The sequence below is a fragment of the Aquarana catesbeiana genome, linkage group LG08 (assembly GCF_042186555.1).
Source record: "Aquarana catesbeiana isolate 2022-GZ linkage group LG08, ASM4218655v1, whole genome shotgun sequence".
In the NCBI taxonomy this organism is placed as follows: Eukaryota; Metazoa; Chordata; class Amphibia; order Anura; family Ranidae; genus Aquarana; species Aquarana catesbeiana.
The window spans coordinates 26,509,469-26,529,484 of record NC_133331.1 but is presented as its reverse complement, the minus strand read 5'-3'; the positions used below and the strand labels follow the sequence as shown (position 1 = coordinate 26,529,484).

Genomic DNA, 20,016 nt, shown 5'->3' with positions numbered 1-20,016 from the left:
TATAACTGTATTGTCTCCCTTTTATATTGTAAAGCGCTGCGTAAACTGTTGGTGCTATATAAATCCTGAATAATAATAATAATAATTTTGCTCCCATTTGCACAGAACAAATGTGAAAGCAGTTTCACAGGACGAATACCTCTGCAAATGTTTTATAAATACACCCGTAAGTATACAAAGTTCCACAATAATGGGCTTCCCACCCAGATAAATGGGGCTCAAGAGTTCACTATCTTAGATTGCCTTGTGCGGTATATCAAAAACCGATCATGCACAGAGCCAGTTATGCAAGAAAAACAGCAGATAATAGATGAACGTCCACTGTTTTCATATTGGTTTGGGCAAAGACATCCAAAGGGGCTGTGTATTCACATGTGAACTTCAGGATATAGATATCGTTGGCTTTGATAATGTTGGACACAGGGCTGGCCCAAGACATTGTGGTGCCAGGGTCCAAGAATAAAATGCTGCCCCCCCAAAAAAAAATCATGCCCACCTAATGGCCCCCACAGCCATTATTTTATATCATGATAATTAAAACTAAAATTAAATTTATCAAGAAGTCAGATTTACATGCAACAGCACCTTGTCTATATGTAAAATGATATGACATGCCATTATGTTCAACTCCAAGGGGTGGGCTAGGGCAATATATAGACAGGCTAGGGTAGTATATAGACAGGCTAGGGTAGTATATAGACAAGCTAGGGTAGTATATGGACAGGCTAGGGTAGTATATGGACAGGCTAGGGTAGTATATGAACAGGCTAGGGTAGTATATAAACAGGCTAGGGTAGTATATAAACAGGCTAGGGTAGTATATAGACAGGCTAGGATAGTATATGGACAGGCTAGGGTAGTATATAGACAGGCTAGACTAGTATAGGGGCAGGCTATAATAGTATAGGGTCAGGCGGAGCGGCACGGGGGGGGGCAGATGTCATCATGACACGCAAAACTGCTGGAAAAAAAATCTTGGTCGTCAATTTGTTGGGTAAATAGAAGAGAAGGAGAGGCGGCTGTGGTTCAATTTGCTGCCCCTCTCAAAGTGCTGCCTGGGTTCAATGGGCCCACTGAGACCCATGGTAGGGCCAGCCCAATATGGTGCTTCTTTCTCTAATGACAGCTGGAAGCAAAGCACTCACATTCATGGCAGCACAGACTAGGGAAAATATACTGCAAAATCTGATCAGGTCACACAAAATGCTGATTTTAGGCAAATGAAAATCATAGTAGCTAGGGATGAGCTTTGAGTTCGAGTCGAACTCATGTTCGACTCGAACATTGGCTGTTCGCAAGTTCACCGAACAGCGAACAATTTGGGGTGTTCGCGGCAAATTCGAATGCCGCGGAACACCCTTTAAAAGTCTATGGGAGAAATCAAAAGTGCTAATTTTAAAGGCTAATATGCAAGTTATTGTCATAAAAAGTGTTTGGGGACCTGGGTCCTGCCCCAGGGGACATGGATCAATGCAAAAAAAAGTTTTAAAAACGGCCGTTTTTTCAGGAGCAGTGATTTTAATAATACTTAAAGTCAATCAATAAAAGTGTAATATCCCTTTAAATTTCGTACCTGGGGGGTGTCTATAGTGTGCCTGTAAAGGGGCGCATGTTTCCTGTGTTTAGAACAGTCTGACAGCAAAATGACATTTTGAAGGAAAAAACTCATTTAAAACTACCCGCGGCTATTGCATTGCCGACAATACACATAGAAGTTCATTGATAAAAACGGCATGGGAATTCCCCAAAGGGGAACCCCGAACCAAAATTAAAAAAAAAAATGACGTGGGGGTCCCCCTAAATTCCATACCAGGCCCTTCAGGTCTGGTATGGATATTAAGGGGAACCCCGGCCAAAATTTAAAAAAAAAAATGACGTGGGGTTCCCCCTAAATTCCATACCAGACCCTTCAGGTCTGGTATGGATTTTAAGGGGAACCCCGCGCCAAAAAAAAAAAAAAAAACGGCGTGGGGTCCCCCCAAAAATCCATACCAGACCCTTATCCGAGCACGCAACCTGGCCGGCCGCAGGAAAAGAGGGGGGGACAAGAGTGCGGCCCCCCCTCCCTCCTGAACCGTACCAGGCCACATGCCCTCAACATTGGGAGGGTGCTTTGGGGTAGCCCCCCAAAACACCTTGTCCCCATGTTGATGAGGACAAGGGCCTCATCCCCACAACCCTGGCCGGTGGTTGTGGGGGTCTGCGGGCGGGGGGCTTATCGGAATCTGGAAGCCCCCTTTAACAAGGTGACCCCCAGATCCCGGCCCCCCCCCGTGTGAAATGGTAAGGGGGTACATAAGTACCCCTACCATTTCACGAAAAAAGTGTCAAAAATGTTAAAAATGACAAGAGACAGTTTTTGACAATTCCTTTATTTAAATGCTTCTTCTTTCTTCTATCTTGCTTCATCTTCTGGTTCTTCTGGCTCTTCTGGTTCTTCTGGTTCTTCCTCCGGCGTTCTCGTCCAGCATCTCCTCCGCGGCGTCTTCTGTCTTCTTCTCCTCGGGCCGCTCCGCACCCATGGCATGGGGGGGAGGCTCCCGCTCTTCTCTTCTTCTCTTCTTCTTTTCTTCTTTTCTTCTTTTCTTCTCTTCTTCTCTTCTTCTTCATTTTCTTCTCCGGGCCGCTCCGCAATCCATGCTGGCATGGAGGGAGGCTCCCGCTGTGTGACGGCGCTCCTCGTCTGACAGTTCTTAAATAACGGGGGGGCGGGGCCACCCGGTGACCCCGCCCCCCTCTGACGCACGGTGACTTGACGGGACTTCCCTGTGGCATTCCCCGTGACGTCACAGGGAAGTCCCGTCAAGTCACCGTGCGTCAGAGGGGGGCGGGGTCACCGGGTGGCCCCGCCCCCCCCCGTTATTTAAGAACTGTCAGACGAGGAGCGCCGTCACACAGCGGGAGCCTCCCTCCATGCCAGCATGGATTGCGGAGCGGCCCGGAGAAGAAAATGAAGAAGAAGAGAAGAAGAGAAGAAAAGAAGAAAAGAAGAAAAGAAGAAGAGAAGAGCGGGAGCCTCCCCCCCATGCCATGGGTGCGGAGCGGCTCGAGGAGAAGAAGACAGAAGACGCCGCGGAGGAGATGCTGGACGAGAACGCCGGAGGAAGAACCAGAAGAACCAGAAGAGCCAGAAGAACCAGAAGATGAAGCAAGATAGAAGAAAGAAGAAGCATTTAAATAAAGGAATTGTCAAAAACTGTCTCTTGTCATTTTTAACATTTTTGACACTTTTTTCGTGAAATGGTAGGGGTACTTATGTACCCCCTTACCATTTCACACAGGGGGGGGGCCGGGATCTGGGGGTCACCTTGTTAAAGGGGGCTTCCAGATTCCGATAAGCCCCCCGCCCGCAGACCCCCACAACCACCGGCCAGGGTTGTGGGGATGAGGCCCTTGTCCTCATCAACATGGGGACAAGGTGTTTTGGGGGGCTACCCCAAAGCACCCTCCCAATGTTGAGGGCATGTGGCCTGGTACGGTTCAGGAGGGAGGGGGGCCGCACTCTCGTCCCCCCCTCTTTTCCTGCGGCCTGCCAGGTTGCGTGCTCGGATAAGGGTCTGGTATGGATTTTTGGGGGGACCCCACGCCGTTTTTTTTTTTTTTTTTTTGGCGCGGGGTTCCCCTTAAAATCCATACCAGACCTGAAGGGTCTGGTATGGAATTTAGGGGGAACCCCACGTCATTTTTTTTTTTAATTTTGGCCCGGGGTTCCCCTTAATATCCATACCAGACCTGAAGGGCCTGGTATGGAATTTAGGGGGACCCCCACGTCATTTTTTTTTTTTAAATTTTGGTTCGGGGTTCCCCTTTGGGGAATTCCCATGCCGTTTTTATCAATGAACTTCTATGTGTATTGTCGGCAATGCAATAGCCGCGGGTAGTTTTAAATGAGTTTTTTCCTTCAAAATGTCATTTTGCTGTCAGACTGTTCTAAACACAGGAAACATGCGCCCCTTTACAGGCACACTATAGACACCCCCCAGGTACGAAATTTAAAGGGATATTACACTTTTATTGTTTGACTTTAAGCATTATTAAAATCACTGCTCCTGAAAAAACGGCCGTTTTTAAAACTTTTTTTTGCATTGATCCATGTCCCCTGGGGCAGGACCCAGGTCCCCAAACACTTTTTATGACAATAACTTGCATATAAGCCTTGAAAATTAGCACTTTTGATTATTCATGTTCGTGTCCCATAGACTTTAACGGTGTTCGCATGTTCGAACGAACTTTTTTCCTGTTCGCATGTTCTGGTGCGAACCGAACAGGGGGGTGTTCGGCTCATCCCTAATAGTAGCTATCATAGAAACATCTGAAAAGACCATGCTCTCACATATAATTACCACTGGCACAAATGTCCAATGTGCAAGTGCAGACAAGAGGTGGTGTAGAAACTGAGCACTGGAGTACATGCAAGCACAGACTGAAAAGGGTCCTCCATGTTCCAACTGTAATGGTACTTGTTTAATGAGAAGTTATAAAACAAATTTAGAAAATATGCAATCCATGGATATCTAACTATCTAGGCTCTAGGGGGAAACTTCAATGAATCATTATGGTCATTTCAACTTCATGAAGCAAACTAATTGGAGGTTCAATCCGCACACGGAGGCCCATCTTGGCCCAACTCCAAGTCCTTCACAGCATCCCCTTCATTTGTGTTCCCATTTTTTCTGCTCTTCTCATTCTTTCACACAACTTTTTATACCATGTTTCTGGTTTCACAGTTACATCATGGGTTTTTCCCAACAGAGCTTTAATAATGTTTGGATAGTCACTTTATTGTTGAGTGTAGTCACCCTACTTTAATTATACTTTTGGGGGGGGATGTCACACTAGCTGCCATAAACCCCTGGGGTGTACCTTAAAACATCATTACCCCACTTTGTGGGGAAGTACAGTTTTGGTGTGTTTCAAGGTGCCTGCAACTAAATGTTTGATCACAACAGTCTATTGCTTTATTGCTTTTAATTCCTTAGACTCAGAGGAAAGTTCATAAGAATTGTTTGATAAAGACAGGAAGTTTCAAGAAACTGGTGGTAGAGTTGGCCTCAAGAAACTGGTGATAAAGAGTGTTGGTCCCAATCGGTTACAGAGATGGTCTCAACTGGTGATAAAGAGAGATGTCTCAAAAAAACTGGTGATAAAGAGAAACAGTATCAAGAGCTACTAGAGTTATTGCTATAACAAAGTTCTAGGGAGTCTTTTAGGAATATGCCTTAAAGTAGTTCTAAAGGCAGAAGGCTTTTTTTATCTTAATGCATTTTATGCATTAAGATTAAAAAACCTTCCGTGTGCAACAGTGCCCCTAATACTTAACTGAGCCCCATCTCGTTCCAGCAATGTTGCACGAGAGATTCAGCTGTCTGGGACTCTCCCTTCTGATTGGCTGACACACAGCAGCGGGTGCAATTGGCTTCCCGTTGCTGTCAATCAAAGTCAGTAAGCCAATGAGGAGAGAGAGGGAGCAGGGCTGAGCCGTGGCTCCATGTCTGAATAGACACACAGAGCAGAGGCTTGGCTCGGGTGCCCCCATAGCAAGCTGCTTTCTGTGGGGGCAGGAGGGAGGGGCCAGGAGTGTTGGTGAGGGACCCAAGAAGAGGAGGATCCGGGCTGCTCTCTGCAAAATCATTGCGCAGAGCAGGTAAGTATAACATGTTTGTTATTTTTAAACAAAAAAAAAACAAGACTTTAACCACATACCGATTGCTTGCTGTCATTATACAGTGGCTGTTTGGAGGAGAATGCCGTTGTTATGGCAGCACTTGTGAGACCGCTGTGCAAATACGGTGTGACATAAAGTATTGCAACGACCGCCATTTTATTTTCTAGGGTGTCCGAAAAAAGTATATATAAATATTATTATTACACTGTATGTGTGTGTCGGTTTGCTAAACATACAATCCCGATGTTCATATATGAATTAACTGGAATTCTATCAGGTCACCTTCATAGCGTTATTGAATAGTCTTCCCATGCTGCGGAAGCAGCCGATCTCATTACGATTATTCTTCAGCCAGGTGAAGGATTGTTTTAGGTGATTCTCATCTATAAATATATAAGGCCGAGCTTTGCTAAAGGACTTCACTACAAATGCCGATAGCCTGTAGAAAAATGCAATACGTGTATTCAGGAGAATAGTCTGTGATTAATAGAAAACAAAGCTAACAATAACATTTAATGAAATAAAATATTTCATAGATTGTTTACTTTAAAATAGACACTAAGGTAAGGACTGTCTATGAAGATAGAATGGACCTATAGCGGAAAAACAGTGTCTTTCTTCGACATCCATTGGACAGAACCTACCAGAGTGATTTCTGTGGCTCTTCAAGAACGATAATTGAAATTAAATTGATGACTTGTAGAAACTTCATCTTAGCATTGTAAACAAAAAGGAAATTTTGGACTTTGGATGAGGCCGCTGACTGGTTGAGGTTTGATGTTGGCATGTTTTATTGGCATAAATAGATGTAAAATACATTACAATAGTACATAACATGTATAAAAGTAGTATCATATATACTGTATACATGCACACATGGCATAAACATCATAAATTCATATATATTTACATAGGTCAGTTTGGCTGCACATAGAAATATTGAATAAAAAAATATTATTTAAAATTGTATAAATGCATGTATATACACATGTCAGCTGGGCAGCACATAGCAATATTGAATTAATTTTGTATAAGATTGTATAGAAAAGTTTAGAGATGGTGTATCTGAATTGAATCCTATTAGGACATATAGCTACATCCTGAATAGGGCGTTTGAATAAATGGTTGTGGAACGAATCATCTGAGTTTCCATTATTTCTTATGGGGAAATTTTCTTTGATATACGAGTGTTTTGGATTACAAGCATGTTTCTGGAACAAATTGTGCACTTTCTTAGATGTGATAGCTACATTTGTTTTCATTTTTAGGCTTTATTTTATTTTCATCTGGTAATCTGGCCAGTAGGTCTGTTGTTTTTCAACAGACCAAGATGCCCTGCGGTTACAAGGATGACTCAAATCATTTGCCACTGATTTTTGTAAAAACTTTCATCACAAAAGGAAACAACTGTTATGCCGCGTACACGAGATCGGATATTCTGACAACAAAATCCATGTTTTTTTTCCAACGGATATTGGCTCAAACTTGTCTTGCATACACACAGTCACACAAATGTTGTCGGAAATTCCGAACGTCAAGAACGCGGTGACGTACAAGACGTACGACAAGCCGAGAAAACTTAAGTTCAATAGCCAATGCGGCTCCTCTGCTTGATTCCGAGCATGCATGGAATTTTGTGCATCGGAATTGTGTACACACGCTCGGAATTTACCACGGATTTTGTTGTCGGAAAATTTGAGATCCAGCTCTCAATTTTTTTTTTTTGTTGGAAATTCCGACAGCAAATGTCCGATGGAGCCTACACATGGTCGGAATTTCTGACAACAAGCTCCCATCGAATATTTGTTGTCAGAAATTCCAACCGTGTTGGGCTTCAATATTTGTTGTCAGAAATTCCAACCGAGTTGGGCTTCAATTTGTTAGTATATTTAAATTTGCTAGTACATCTAAGACCCCCCCCCCCCCAAGACTGACAATGCTGTTAACAGGTGTTTCTGTTGCTCCTTCATCCAGAGTGGGGTTACTCTAATACAGAAGGTGTGTTAATGGCCAGATCACGGGGTGAAAAACCTAAAAAAAGAAACCTAATGCAGCCACCACATCTAAAGATTTGTAAGCTGCAAAATATTTAGTTTTTGAGTTTAATACTGCTATAAGGGGAATTATTATGCTAATATTATTTTAAAGCTGAATTCCAGGCAAACAGCTAAATACACAGAAAACAATACTGTGTATATATATATATATATATATATATATATATATATATATATATATATATTGTAGCTCACAAAAGTGAGTACAACATTTTTGTAAATATTCTATTCTATCTTTTCATGTGACAACAATAAAGAAATGACACTTTGCTACAATGTAAAGTAGTGAGTGTGCAGCTTGTATAACAGTGTAAACTTACTGTCCCCTCAAAATAACTCGACACACAGCCATTAATGTCTCAGGTGTGAATGGGGAGCAGGTGTGTTAAGTTTGGTGTTATCGCTCTCACTCTCTCATACTGGTCACTGGAAGTTCAACATGGCGCCTCATGGCAAATAACTCTCTAAAGGATCTGAAAAAAAGAATTATTGCTCTACATAGAGATGGCCTAGGCTATAAGAAGATTGCCAAGACCCTGAAACTGAGCTGCAGCACGGTGGCCAAGATCATACAGTGATTTAACGGGACAGGTTCCACTCAGAACAGGCCTCTCCATGGTCCTCCAAAGGGGTTGAGTGCACGTGCTCCAACGGTTGTCTTTGGGAAATAGACATATGAGTGCTGCCAGCATTGCTGCAGAGGTTGATGGGTGGGGGGTTAGCCGGTTGGTGCTCAGACCATACACCGCACACTGCATCAAAGTGATTTGCATGGCTGTCATCCCAGAAGGAAGCCTCTTCTAAAGATGATGCACAAGAAAGCCCACAAACAGTTTGCTGAAGACAAGCAAACTAAGGACATGGATTACTGGAACTATGTCCTGTGGTCTGATGAGACCAAGATAAACTTATTTGGTACAGATGGTGTCAAGTGTGTGTTGCGGCAACCAGGTGAGGAGTACAAAGGCAAGTGTGTCTTGCCCAGTCAAGCATGGTGGTGGGAGTGTCATGGTCTGGGGCTGCATGAGCATGATTCCCTCCCTTCAGAGACTGGTCCGCAGGGCAGTATTCCAACATGATAACGACCCCAAACACACCTCCAAGATGATCAGTACCTTGCTAAAGAAGCTGAGGGTAAAGGTGATGGACTGGCCAAGCATGTCTCCAGACCTAAACCCAACTGAGCATCTGTGGGGCATCCTCAAATGGAAGGTGGAGGAGAGCAAAGTCTCTAACCTCCACCAGCTCCATGATGTCATCATGGAGGGGTGGAAGAGGACTCCAGTTGCAACCTGTAAAGCTCTGGTGAACTCCATGCCCAAGATGGTTAAGGCAGTGCTGCATTTTCACTTAGGGGTGTACTTAGAGGTGTACTCACTTTTGTTGCCAGCGGTTTAGACATTAACCACTTGCTTACTGGGCACCTAAACCCCTCTCCTGCCCAGACCAATGTTAAGATTTGAGCACTGTCATTGTTTGAATGACAATTGCGCGGTCATACAACACTGTACCCAAATGAAATTTTTATCATTTTTTCCCACAAATAGAGCTTTCTTGTGGTGGTAATTGATCACCTCTGAGTTTTTCTTTTTCTGCTAAAAAAATTTAAAAAGACCGATTTTTGTTAAAAAAATACAAAACCGTTTTATATTTTGTTAATACATTTTTCTCCTTCATTGATGTACACTGAGGAGGCTGCACTGATGGGCACCGATAAGGCGGCACTGATGGGCACTAATAGGTGGCACTGGTGGGCACTGATAGGTGGCACTGGTGGGCACTGATAGGTGGCATTGGTGGGCACTGATGGGTGGCACTGATGGGCGGCACTGAAGGGCATTGATAGGTGGCACTAATAGGTGGCACTGATAGCTGGCACTAATGGGCACTGATGGGTGGTAGTGATAGGCAGTGATGGGTGGCAATGATGGGCACTGATCGGCACTGGTAGGTGACAGTGAAAGGCAGAACTGCTAGGTGGCACTGATGAGGCACTGATTGGCACCACTGGTGGGCATTGATAGGTGGCACTGATGTACTGTGTGCACTGATTGGTGGGCACTGATCCGTGGCACTGATTGCTGGCATTGGCAAGCGGTACTGGTGGGCACAGAGTCTCTTCCTCTTAGGGACCGATGTCCCTGCAAACAGAAGCCAGTGATCAGCTTTTTTTCCTCTCACGCTGTCAGCGTGAGAAGAAAAAAAAAAAGATTACCGAGCCTCTGTTTACCCTGTTTCCCCGAAAATAAGACCTAGCGTGATTGTCAGTGATGGCTGCAATATAAGCCCTACCCCCCAAATAAGACCTATCCTGTTTCCCCAAAAATAAGCCCTACCCTGAAAATAAGACCTACAAGGACTTTAAGTAGGGCTTATTTGGGGGGGTAGGGCTTATATTTCAGCCATCACCGACAATCATGCTAGGTCTTATTTTCGGGGAAACAGGGTACATCACGTGATCAGCTGTCATTGGCTGACAGAGGATCACGTGATAAGAGGCCAGAATCGGCCCCTTACTCGGATCTGTGATCACCCGAGTCTTATTGACTCAGGTGATCACAGCACACGCCACGTGCCCCCTTCAGGGGGGCATGGCCAGCTTTGAAAGGGGAGGACGTCAATAGACAGCCTTCCCGGCAAAGCAGATTCACGCTGTAGCCATCATTCGGCTATAGCGTGGATCTGAACAGGTTAATGGCTGTGTGTTGAGTTATTTTGAGGGGACAGCAAACTATTCGGATAAAAGGTTCGGCGGTATTTCCGACGGACTTTTGACGGACTTCCGACGGACTTTCGAACGAACGGACTTGCACACACACGATCACACCAAAGTCCGACGGATTCATATGTGATGACGTACGACCAGACTAAAATAAGGAAGTTGATAGCCAGCAGCCAATAGCTGCCCTAGCGTCGGTTTTTGTCCATCGGACTAGCATACAGACAAGCAGATTTTTCAACCGGACTCGACTCCGTCGGAAAGATTTGAAACATGTTCCAGATCTAAAGTCCGTCTGATTTTCGACCAAAAAAGTTCGCTGCAGGTCCGATGAAGCCCACACATGGTCAGATTGTCTGAAGGATTTGTCCCGTTGGACCAGTCTGGTTGAAAAGTCCGCCCGTGTGTACACGGCTTTATACAAGCTGTACACTCACTACTTTACATTGTAGCAAAGTGTCATTTCTTCAGTGTTGTCACATGAAAAGATATAATAAAATATTTACAAAACTGTGAGGGGTGTACTCTTTTGTGAGATACTGTATAATAAAAAACATTGTGTGTGTGTGTGTGTTATTGTTTAACTGGAAATCAATGATCTAGGTTTTGGCATTTACCATGTGTTACCCTGGGGGTCACTTTTTCCAAAGGCACTGTATGATCCATCATCACGTTTGTATGTCAACTGTCGCTGATATCCTAAACAAAATACACACATAATGTATACAGTCTATTCAGAAAGTTTTATTATAAATGTATTTAATGTGATCTGTAACACTAGTGATAAAAAAACAAGCATTACGTATGTAAGCATCAAGCGTCCACAAATACCACCATCTTATGCCCTGTACACACGACCGGTTTTCCCGTTGGAATAAACTCTGAAGGTTTTTCCGACTGAGTTCCGACGGAATTCTGCTCAAGCTGTCTTGCATACACATGGTCACACCAAATTCCGACGGTCCAGAACGCGGTGACGTACAACACGTATGACGGGACTAGAAAACTGAAGTTCAATAGCCAGTAGCCAATAGCTTCCGTCTCGTACTTGCTTCTAAGCATGCGTCATTTTTGGTACGTCAGAACAGCATACAGACGAGTGGGTTTCCCGATAGTAATTAGTTCTGTCGGAAAAATTTAGAACATGTTCTCTATCTAAGTCCGTCTGAATTTTCGACGGAAAAAGTCAGATGGGGCATACACACGGTCGGAATATACGATGAAAAGCTCCCATTGGACTTTTTCTGATGGACATTCTGCTTCTGTGTACGCACCATTATAGATTCCAAATAGTTTACCACACTTTATGCCAGCTAATAACACACTTTAGTTTATGTTAAGACTGCTGGAAAGTGCCTGTATAGAAAACAGGCATAAGGTAACTTCTATTTTATTTAATGCACATTATAAAAATTACTTATTTATTACAATTTTATGAAGGCAGTGTTCCCATATTCCACAATGCCAAGGTTTATAAATAACCATTTCGCATAGCAAATAAGTTCTCAACACAATGGTGTGTTACCAAATGGTTTTAGATTGTATTATTCCTTCCATTAAAGGCTACTTCAAGAATAAATGTATTATAACATTTACAGTGGTCTCCCGAGAGCTGGATGCCCTTTGCTTGCCTTTATCCACCCCTTTGGGCACTATTCTTCCCACTATTATGAGACACTATTCTGCCAACTACAGTGCATATTCCCATCGCACACGTTCCTGGAATTAGCTCTTTAAAGCGGAGTTCCAGGCAAAAATGTAACTCCTTAGAAACCAAAACCACACCCTACCCCCCTCATTTTTGGATATGTTTTAATTTGATTTTTTTCATAGCTTTTTCTTTTATTTTCTTTGGGACTTCCACCCCACAGGGCCGCAGCGGCGAACGTCACTTCTGCATTTTTTTTTGGCCCGCCTCCTTTCCCCTTTCACCTTTTGGGACCTGTGTGTCCCAGTAGAAGATGGGACCATTCAGAAAGCACAGCGCGACTCGCGCATGCGCAGTAGAAAATAGGCCATGAAGCCACAAGGCTTCACTTCCTGTTTACCTTAGTAAGGATGCCGACAGCTGCACCCGGAGCCGATGGACAGGTTGGCTTTGGGTGCCGACATCGCAGGCTCCCTGGACAGGTAAGTGTCCTTATATTAAAAGTCAGCAGCTACGGTATTTGTAGCTTCTGACTTTTAATTTTTTTTTTCACCCAGGCTGGAACTCCACTTTAAGGTACTGGGTGCTGTAGCAACTGCCAGCTGGATACTGGAACCTGTGCGATAAGTAGATAGCCAGCGCACCAAGGATCATCAATTTCGTCCAAACAGTTTTTATTCAAGAAAGATCACATCATAAAATAGTATAGTGCAATTTTTCTGAGCCACGCAGGACCCCTTCATCAGGCTTGTGACATCAACAATGGGGAACCCTTTTCCCACTGACAACAATGGGGCACTATACCTCCCAATGATACCAATGATGGGTCACTATACCTCCCAATGATGCCAACGATGGGGCACTATTCCTCTGAATGATGCCAAAGATGGGGCACTATTCCTCCCACTAACACCAAATGTGGTGATATTTACTTCCACTGATGCCAGGAAAATTCCCAATTCTGTTGGCCCCAGTGCAGCCACCCTAAAGCCTAAAGGACAATAAACTTGCCCTTTGTTTAGAAAGTTTGGAGATCCCTACCATAATGTATTAGTAGACAAAAACATGCTACTTTAATTTGTAATATTCCCCTTGACTAAGCACTTATATGTTGCTAAAATGTTCCCATGGATATGAATTCTGTATGGTGATTGAGCGTTGGGGTTTGGAGATGAAAAATCTTTGAAAATTACACTTCAGTACAGATTTATCCAATTTGACCATATCTACTTTATGGTATGATTACCTGCCAAGCATTGCAAATGTTCACACTGTTAGATATTTTATATTGGAAAAAAATAGGACTTTTTTGTTTTAAAAATAAGTCACCTCACTATAAATAAAGTCTCACCGCTCTCCAGGAACTTGATAGCTTTGCTCTTGATCTCTTCAGTCAGCTGATGTGTCTTTTCCAGATACTGCAGAATAAAGATGTTGGGGGCAAAGAGGACCATGTTCTGCTCTCCACACCCATATGGCATAGCCAGGAGACGGTCCAGGTTCTGCAATGCTGTGCCCATTATATCTCCTGTGAGGTTAAAGTATAGGCAAGAAGTTCAATAAAAGTTAGAAAAAAAAAATCAATTCCTGCACCATCTTGATGTCTTGGCTAAATGAAAAAAGAGTTGATCTATGGAATGAAATTGTGACTTTTCTAAATTAGGAATTCTAGACAAGACCATGGATTTCTGCAGTTACTTTACATATTAAGCTTTGATGGGGATCACAAACATCTGGGATGATCAATTAAAAAAGTACTGAAATAGATTTAGCCTGTCAGAAGTCTCAGCCTAAAGCCTAGTACACACAATGAAATTATCGGACGAATGATCATCCGTTTTTTTTTTGCATGCTAGTCTCTATATCGAAAACGAAGAGGTTACTACGAAACTACGAAGTACGAAAATTGTCATACAAAAGAATAAAAATTCGGAAGTGATGTAATGTATTTGTATTGTATTTTCGGACGAAACCTGTGCTGGTTAAATGAAAATCGTACTATCTTGTATCGTATGAGAAACATTTTTCATGTTTGTCCCTTTGGAAAATTTAAGAAGAAAGCTGTGTACGATCCCTTCGAAATCAATATTTTTTTGTACGATATTCTGATTGTGTGTACTAAGCTTAAGGTGCAATACTTCTAAATTGCTCTGTTTGTTGCTGATAAGTAAAGCTCTTCATCTCACCCAACACAGTCACATAAGCTCTTTCAGAGTCCTTCAGAATGTTCTTAGGAATCTTTAGAGAGACTTCCTCTGTCTTAGTGTTTTCTGCAATATTGACATAAAAGATAAAAGGACCACAAAAATCACATGCACATATACATAATGAAAATTTAAAAAATCTGACCATTTAAATGCTTACAACAAAATAAAATTAAATTCCCGCCAGTACCGGTACTTTTTTTTTTTACCTTTATCTAGAGTGGTGATGTGATAGAACCTACGTCATGTTATTACTGCTGACTGTGTCCACTGTAACTTGACATGATAGTAAACTAAGGACAGGTGACGTTTCATCTATCTTGTAAGCCAGTGGTTCTCAACCTCAGTCCTAAAGTACCCCCAACAGGCCATGTTTTGGGAACTTCCCTTAGATAAAATTGAAATCGATTTAAAGCAGCTGTGCAAAGTAAAGAAAAACCTGAAAACATGGCCCGTTGGGGGTACTTGAGGACTGATTTTGAAAACCACTGTTGTAAGCAACTTAAGCCTCACCCCTTCCCACAGAGACCATCCTTCTTCCAGGCATGTTGCAACAGGTGAGAAAATCTGATTAACCCTGATATACAGTATAAGAGTACAAATTTACAGTTGACCTTTATTCTCCATAACGGTGTCCTCACCTTCTCCCTCCTGGGTGCAGAGTAGGGAGCTGTATGATTTCTCCACCAGGACTCCTCCAGGCTGTCAGAAGAATTAAAGAATTAAGTCAGACAAAGATGTCACAATGTTAGAACACACAAATAATAGAAGACATGCTGATACTGAACCGATACAGAATACAGGTACACGTGGTCTTACACTGTAACTTCTATTAATGTTAGGGTGCTATTCGGATACTAAAGGTACAAGAAATGTCAGTTTTCACATTCTAGATTGGAAGATGAATCTAGCAGGCTATCCTGTTATTTCAAAATTCCTTCATCTATGAAAATCACTTGTACACGTCATCCCTCTGAAGATTATAGGCTTGATTATTACCATTGAATATTATTGATTATTATTATTATTGGCTGATTGGGTGTAAGGAGGGATGGATTTACTTCAGTGTAAGGAAACCAGGGCAGGCTTATACACATGTGCATACATAGGGTAACTGCCACTTGCATATTACCGGGTGGGCATGCTTGTGCAAAAATTAGCATACATGTTTGGCACTGGTATTGGCGCCCAGTGAACTAAATAAACTGAAGCAATGCAGAAGGAAGTTACTTAGTGGTCTTCAGTAGACATGTGCACTGACAAAAAAATGTGTTCATTTTCGTTTCCTTCTTTTTCTGCTTTATTTTGGAAATTCGGACATTCGAATTTTCAACTTTCCGAATTTTCAAATTTCCGAATTCCGAATTTTCAAATTTCCGAGTTTTCAAATTAACGAGTTTTCTAATTCCGAATTTTCGAATTTCCTAATTTCCGAAATTCCCAACTTCCGAAATTCCCAACTTCCGAAATTCCCAACTTCCGAAATTTCGAATTTCCAAAATTTTTCAACTTCAAAATGTCGACTTTCCAAATTCCGAATTTCCGAAATTCTGTAAATTCTGAATTTCCGAAACTCTGAATTTCTGAATTTCTGAAATTCCGAAATTTAGAATTTTTGGAAGTTCGCAAATTTGGAAATTCGGACATTCGGAAATTCGGAAATTCAAAATTCGGAAATTGAAAAATTCAGACATTTCGGAATTAACTAATTTGTCAAAATTCATTAAAAGACTAATTCGGAACTGAACAAATTGCACATGTCTAGTCTTCATTCAGCCTGTTCCTGTTTAGACATGTGCATTTGTTATCGTCCAAATGCATTTTCGTCCGAATTTCGGGGATTTTCGTGTTCGTTTTAACAAAACGATAACGAACGGGCAGAACCCAAAATCCAAAAGATCCAAAACAAAAAATTGCTTTATTTTCGTATCCATTATATTTTCGTATCTTTGCAACAACAGTTTGATATAGATGGATAGAAGATTCGACATGACGGTGACAATAGCGATCTATGTCTATCAAACCTGTGGTTGAATGTGCCTAAGCTGACTCTATTAGTCCAAGATTATTCAACATGAAATACTATGGCGGGGATGGGCGGGGGTGTGTATTTTGAAGCACATGATTAGAGCCAGAGGCTCTAATAGGCTTCAAAATAGGGTAAGCTTGGGGCATAGAGCACTGCGTTCCGATCCCACCCTGTTGTGTGGCATAGCAAATTAATTTCCGCTATTTTCACACTAATGTTCTTCCCTGCCAATCAGCAGACAGGTCAGTGAGACCTGTCTCCTGATTGGCTAGAGCATTAGGCGATCCTATTGGATACCTAACGCTTTGGCAGAAAAGGAAACACGATGGAGGAAGCCTGAGGAGCCGAGTGGATACAGGAATCACAGCCACCGCTTCCCGCTGAGGAGGAGAGCCACCGAGGAGGAGAGCCACCGAAGAGGAGAGCCCCATCACTCCAGCTGAGGAGCAGAGCCCCCGCCACATGAACGGTAAGTGCCACCAGACCGGCCGCAGGGGGGTTAGCCTGGCTGCATTTGATGGGCACAAGTGGCTGCATATACTGGGCACAAGTGGCTGCATATGATGGTCACAAGAGGCTGCATTTAACAGCACAAATGGCTGCATATGACGGTCACAAGTGGCTGCATTTGATTGGCACAATTGGCTGTAAATGATGGGCACAAGTGGCTGCATTTGATGGGCACAAGTGGCTGCATATGATGGGCACAAGTGGCTGCATATGATGGGGCACAAGTGGCTGCATATGATGGGGCACAAGTGGCTGCATATGATGGGGCACAAGTGGCTGCATATGATGGGGCACAAGTGGCTGCATATGATGGGGCACAGTGGCTGCATATGATGGGCACAAATGGCTGCATATGATGGGCACAAGTGGCTGCATTTGATTGGCACAATGGCTGCATTTGATGGGCACAATGGCTGCATTTTATGGGCACAGTGCCTGTATCTGATGGGCACAATGAGGCTGCAACTGATGGGGGGGTCAGTATTTTTCAGTTTGTTTGCGCCCCCCAAAAAAATTTTGAGCACCACCCGCCACTTTTTTTTTGATAAGCCTAAACTAAACAATGCTATGTAATTGTAATGTAGCTCCATTTCTAGTCACTTACCTGTACAAGTAAGGGTTTCACAATGGTATCGATGGCCCCTTGTTTGGGGACAATCGGTATCTCATTCTGACACAACTCTTCAGAGTTCACAGCCTCAGTTCTCACTGTAATGTTTACTTCTCCTAGGAGAAGAGGAAGTCATCATCACATATAAGCATATAGCTAGTAAAGGTTAATTTTAAATTAACATGAAATGTAATACAATTATAAATCATAATTCTCCTGTCCTTGACACAAATAACAAAATTGGTTCTGTAGAAACTCTTGAAAGGGTTTGTAAAGTCTCCAGGTTTTTCTCCTTAATGCATTAAGGTGAAAAACCTTCTGTGCTGCAGCAGCCCCCCCAGAGCTCCCCTTTTACTTACCTGAGTCCATCCGTTTCAGCAATGTTCACAAGCCCAGTGGCTCCAGCTGCTGTCTCTGTCCACATTGGATATACTGATAGTAGCAGGAGCCATTGTCAATCCAATCCAGTGACACCGGAGCAGGGGCGGGGCTGAGTCCTGCTGTCTGTATCAATGTACGCAGCAGCATGACTTAGGAATGAGCCTGCATGGGTTCCCCCTTGGAAAGAGTCTCTCTGTGGGGGGCACCCGATGAAGGGGAGGAGCCAGGAGTGCCAGCGGGGCACCCCAGAAGAGGAGGATCAGGGCTGTTTTGTGCAAAACCCTTGCACAGAGCAGGTAAGTATAACATGTTTGTTTTTGTTTTTTTTTTTATTCAAACCTTTACAATCACTTCAATAGTACTAGCCTAAGTAGCAAAGTGTCTATAGAAAAAGCTGTCACTACCAATGACAATCAATAATCAATCAAATCCATTGCATTCTCTAAAGGAGAACAAACAAAAGCTATTGTTAGGTGAGGGGGGGGGTATATTGCTCAAGCTCCATTGAAGCAGTGCAATATCACTTTCTACTGTTCACTGAAACTGTTTGATTAGTGCGCATCAAAAACATATAGCTCTCCATCATAATACCATTTAGTTTATTGAACAATGGGCAGCAAAGTAACTTGTATATAAATTTGAAGCTCAGCAAAAATAGCCAGTGCAGGAATTTCTGCATAGGCAACATAGGCCATGGCTTAGATTGGCAGGGCTGTCAGGGATGGCACACAGCCACCCATTGTATAGGATACCAGTGGTAGGTCCTGAACGAGAGATATGTGTCCCCATTACGGTAGTACCTTGGATTACGAGCATAATCCGTTCCAGAAGAATGCTTGTAACCTAAAGCACTTGTATATCAAAGCAAGTTTCCCCATAGGAATCAATGGAAAATTAGATAATTTGTTCCAGTGTCACTGCTAGTGTATGCAGTATCGCATGTGGCCAGAGGTGGGGGGGCACTGGAGACACTTGGAAACACTCAGAAAAGCTCGGAGACCACTCGGAGACACTCGGTACGGAGTGTTTCCGAGTGTCCCTGAGCATCACAGGCGCCCCCGTGCCTCTGGCCAAATGTGGCACTACACGCCCCAGAGGCTTGAATCCTGCTCATCTTCTGAGACAACGCTCGCAAACCGAGTCAGGATTTTAAAAATAAATAAAAAAAAGCTCGTATTGCAATACGCTTGTAAACTCGTTACTCGCAATCCAAGGTTTTACTGTATTTAGGTTATGGTTCCTTTATAGGGGCAACTTGAATGTAGTTTGACATACTCAGGGGTTCTCCTGCATGTAGGGTGAGGGGGTTTTGGTTGGAAAGGGGTAAACTGACTTGTGATTTGCCCAGGATTGGTAAGTCCTTATATGGAATCCGGAATTCAAAGGCTCAGAGAGACTTTGGGTGGGAAAGACCTTCCGATCCTGAGTACAGGAACTTTGGTTCTGAAAGGCATAGACCCCTTTCACACTGAGGCGCTTTGCAGGCGCTACAGTGCTAAAAATAGTTAGTTATTATTTTGAATTTTTGAATTTTCGTTCTTTCAGATTTTCAGATTTTCTTTCTTATGCCGCGTATACACGAGCGGACTTTACGGCAGACTTTGCCCGGCGGACTTTTCGACGGACTTTATGATGGACTTTCCAAATGAACGGACTTGCCTACACACAATCCACCAAAGTCCGTCAAATTCGTACGTGATGACGTACGACCAGACTAAAACAAGGAAGTTTATAGCCAGTAGCCAATAGCTGCCCTAGCGTGGCTTTTTGTCCGTCGAACTAGCATACAGACGAGCAGACTTTTTGACCGGACTCGAGTTCGACGGATAGATCTAAAACATGTTTCAAATCTAAGTCCGTCCAACTTTTGAGAAAAAAAAGTCCGCTGGAGCCCACACACGATCGAATTGTCCGACGAAATCCCGTCCGCCGGGCAAAGTCTGCCGTAAAGTCCGCTCGTGTGTACATGGCATTATTTTCCATTTTTTCAAATTTACGAATTTATGAATTTACGAATTTTCAAATATACACATTTTTTGAATTTACGAACTTACGAATTGTGATCATAACGAATGACCCAAAAAAACAAAAAATGAATCAAACGAAAACTAAAAAAAACACATTTTTCGGTAGTGCACATGTCTATCTTTTACCTTGTGTGGCTATGACATCTAATATGGCTAATGTGATACA

At 43.0% G+C, this 20,016-nt stretch overlaps 1 protein-coding gene across 4 annotated transcripts in view; it reads right to left on the bottom strand.

Moving 5' to 3' along the window:
- The window catches only part of LOC141105644 (alpha-2-macroglobulin-like), a 317,621-nt gene that overhangs the window by 55,108 nt on the left and 242,497 nt on the right, over positions 1-20,016 (bottom strand). For 3 of the 4 annotated variants that reach the window (XM_073595620.1, XM_073595618.1, XM_073595617.1), the window contains exons 21-26: positions 17,437-17,558; positions 14,908-14,995; positions 14,276-14,359; positions 13,441-13,617; positions 11,059-11,140; positions 5,948-6,104 (exon numbers count right to left, since the gene is read on the bottom strand). In XM_073595620.1, the coding sequence (XP_073451721.1) occupies positions 5,948-6,104; positions 11,059-11,140; positions 13,441-13,617; positions 14,276-14,359; positions 14,908-14,995; positions 17,437-17,558 (710 nt within the window). The remainder of the gene's footprint in view (positions 1-5,947; positions 6,105-11,058; positions 11,141-13,440; positions 13,618-14,275; positions 14,360-14,907; positions 14,996-17,436; positions 17,559-20,016) is intronic. The other variant, XM_073595619.1, reaches the window with a different exon arrangement.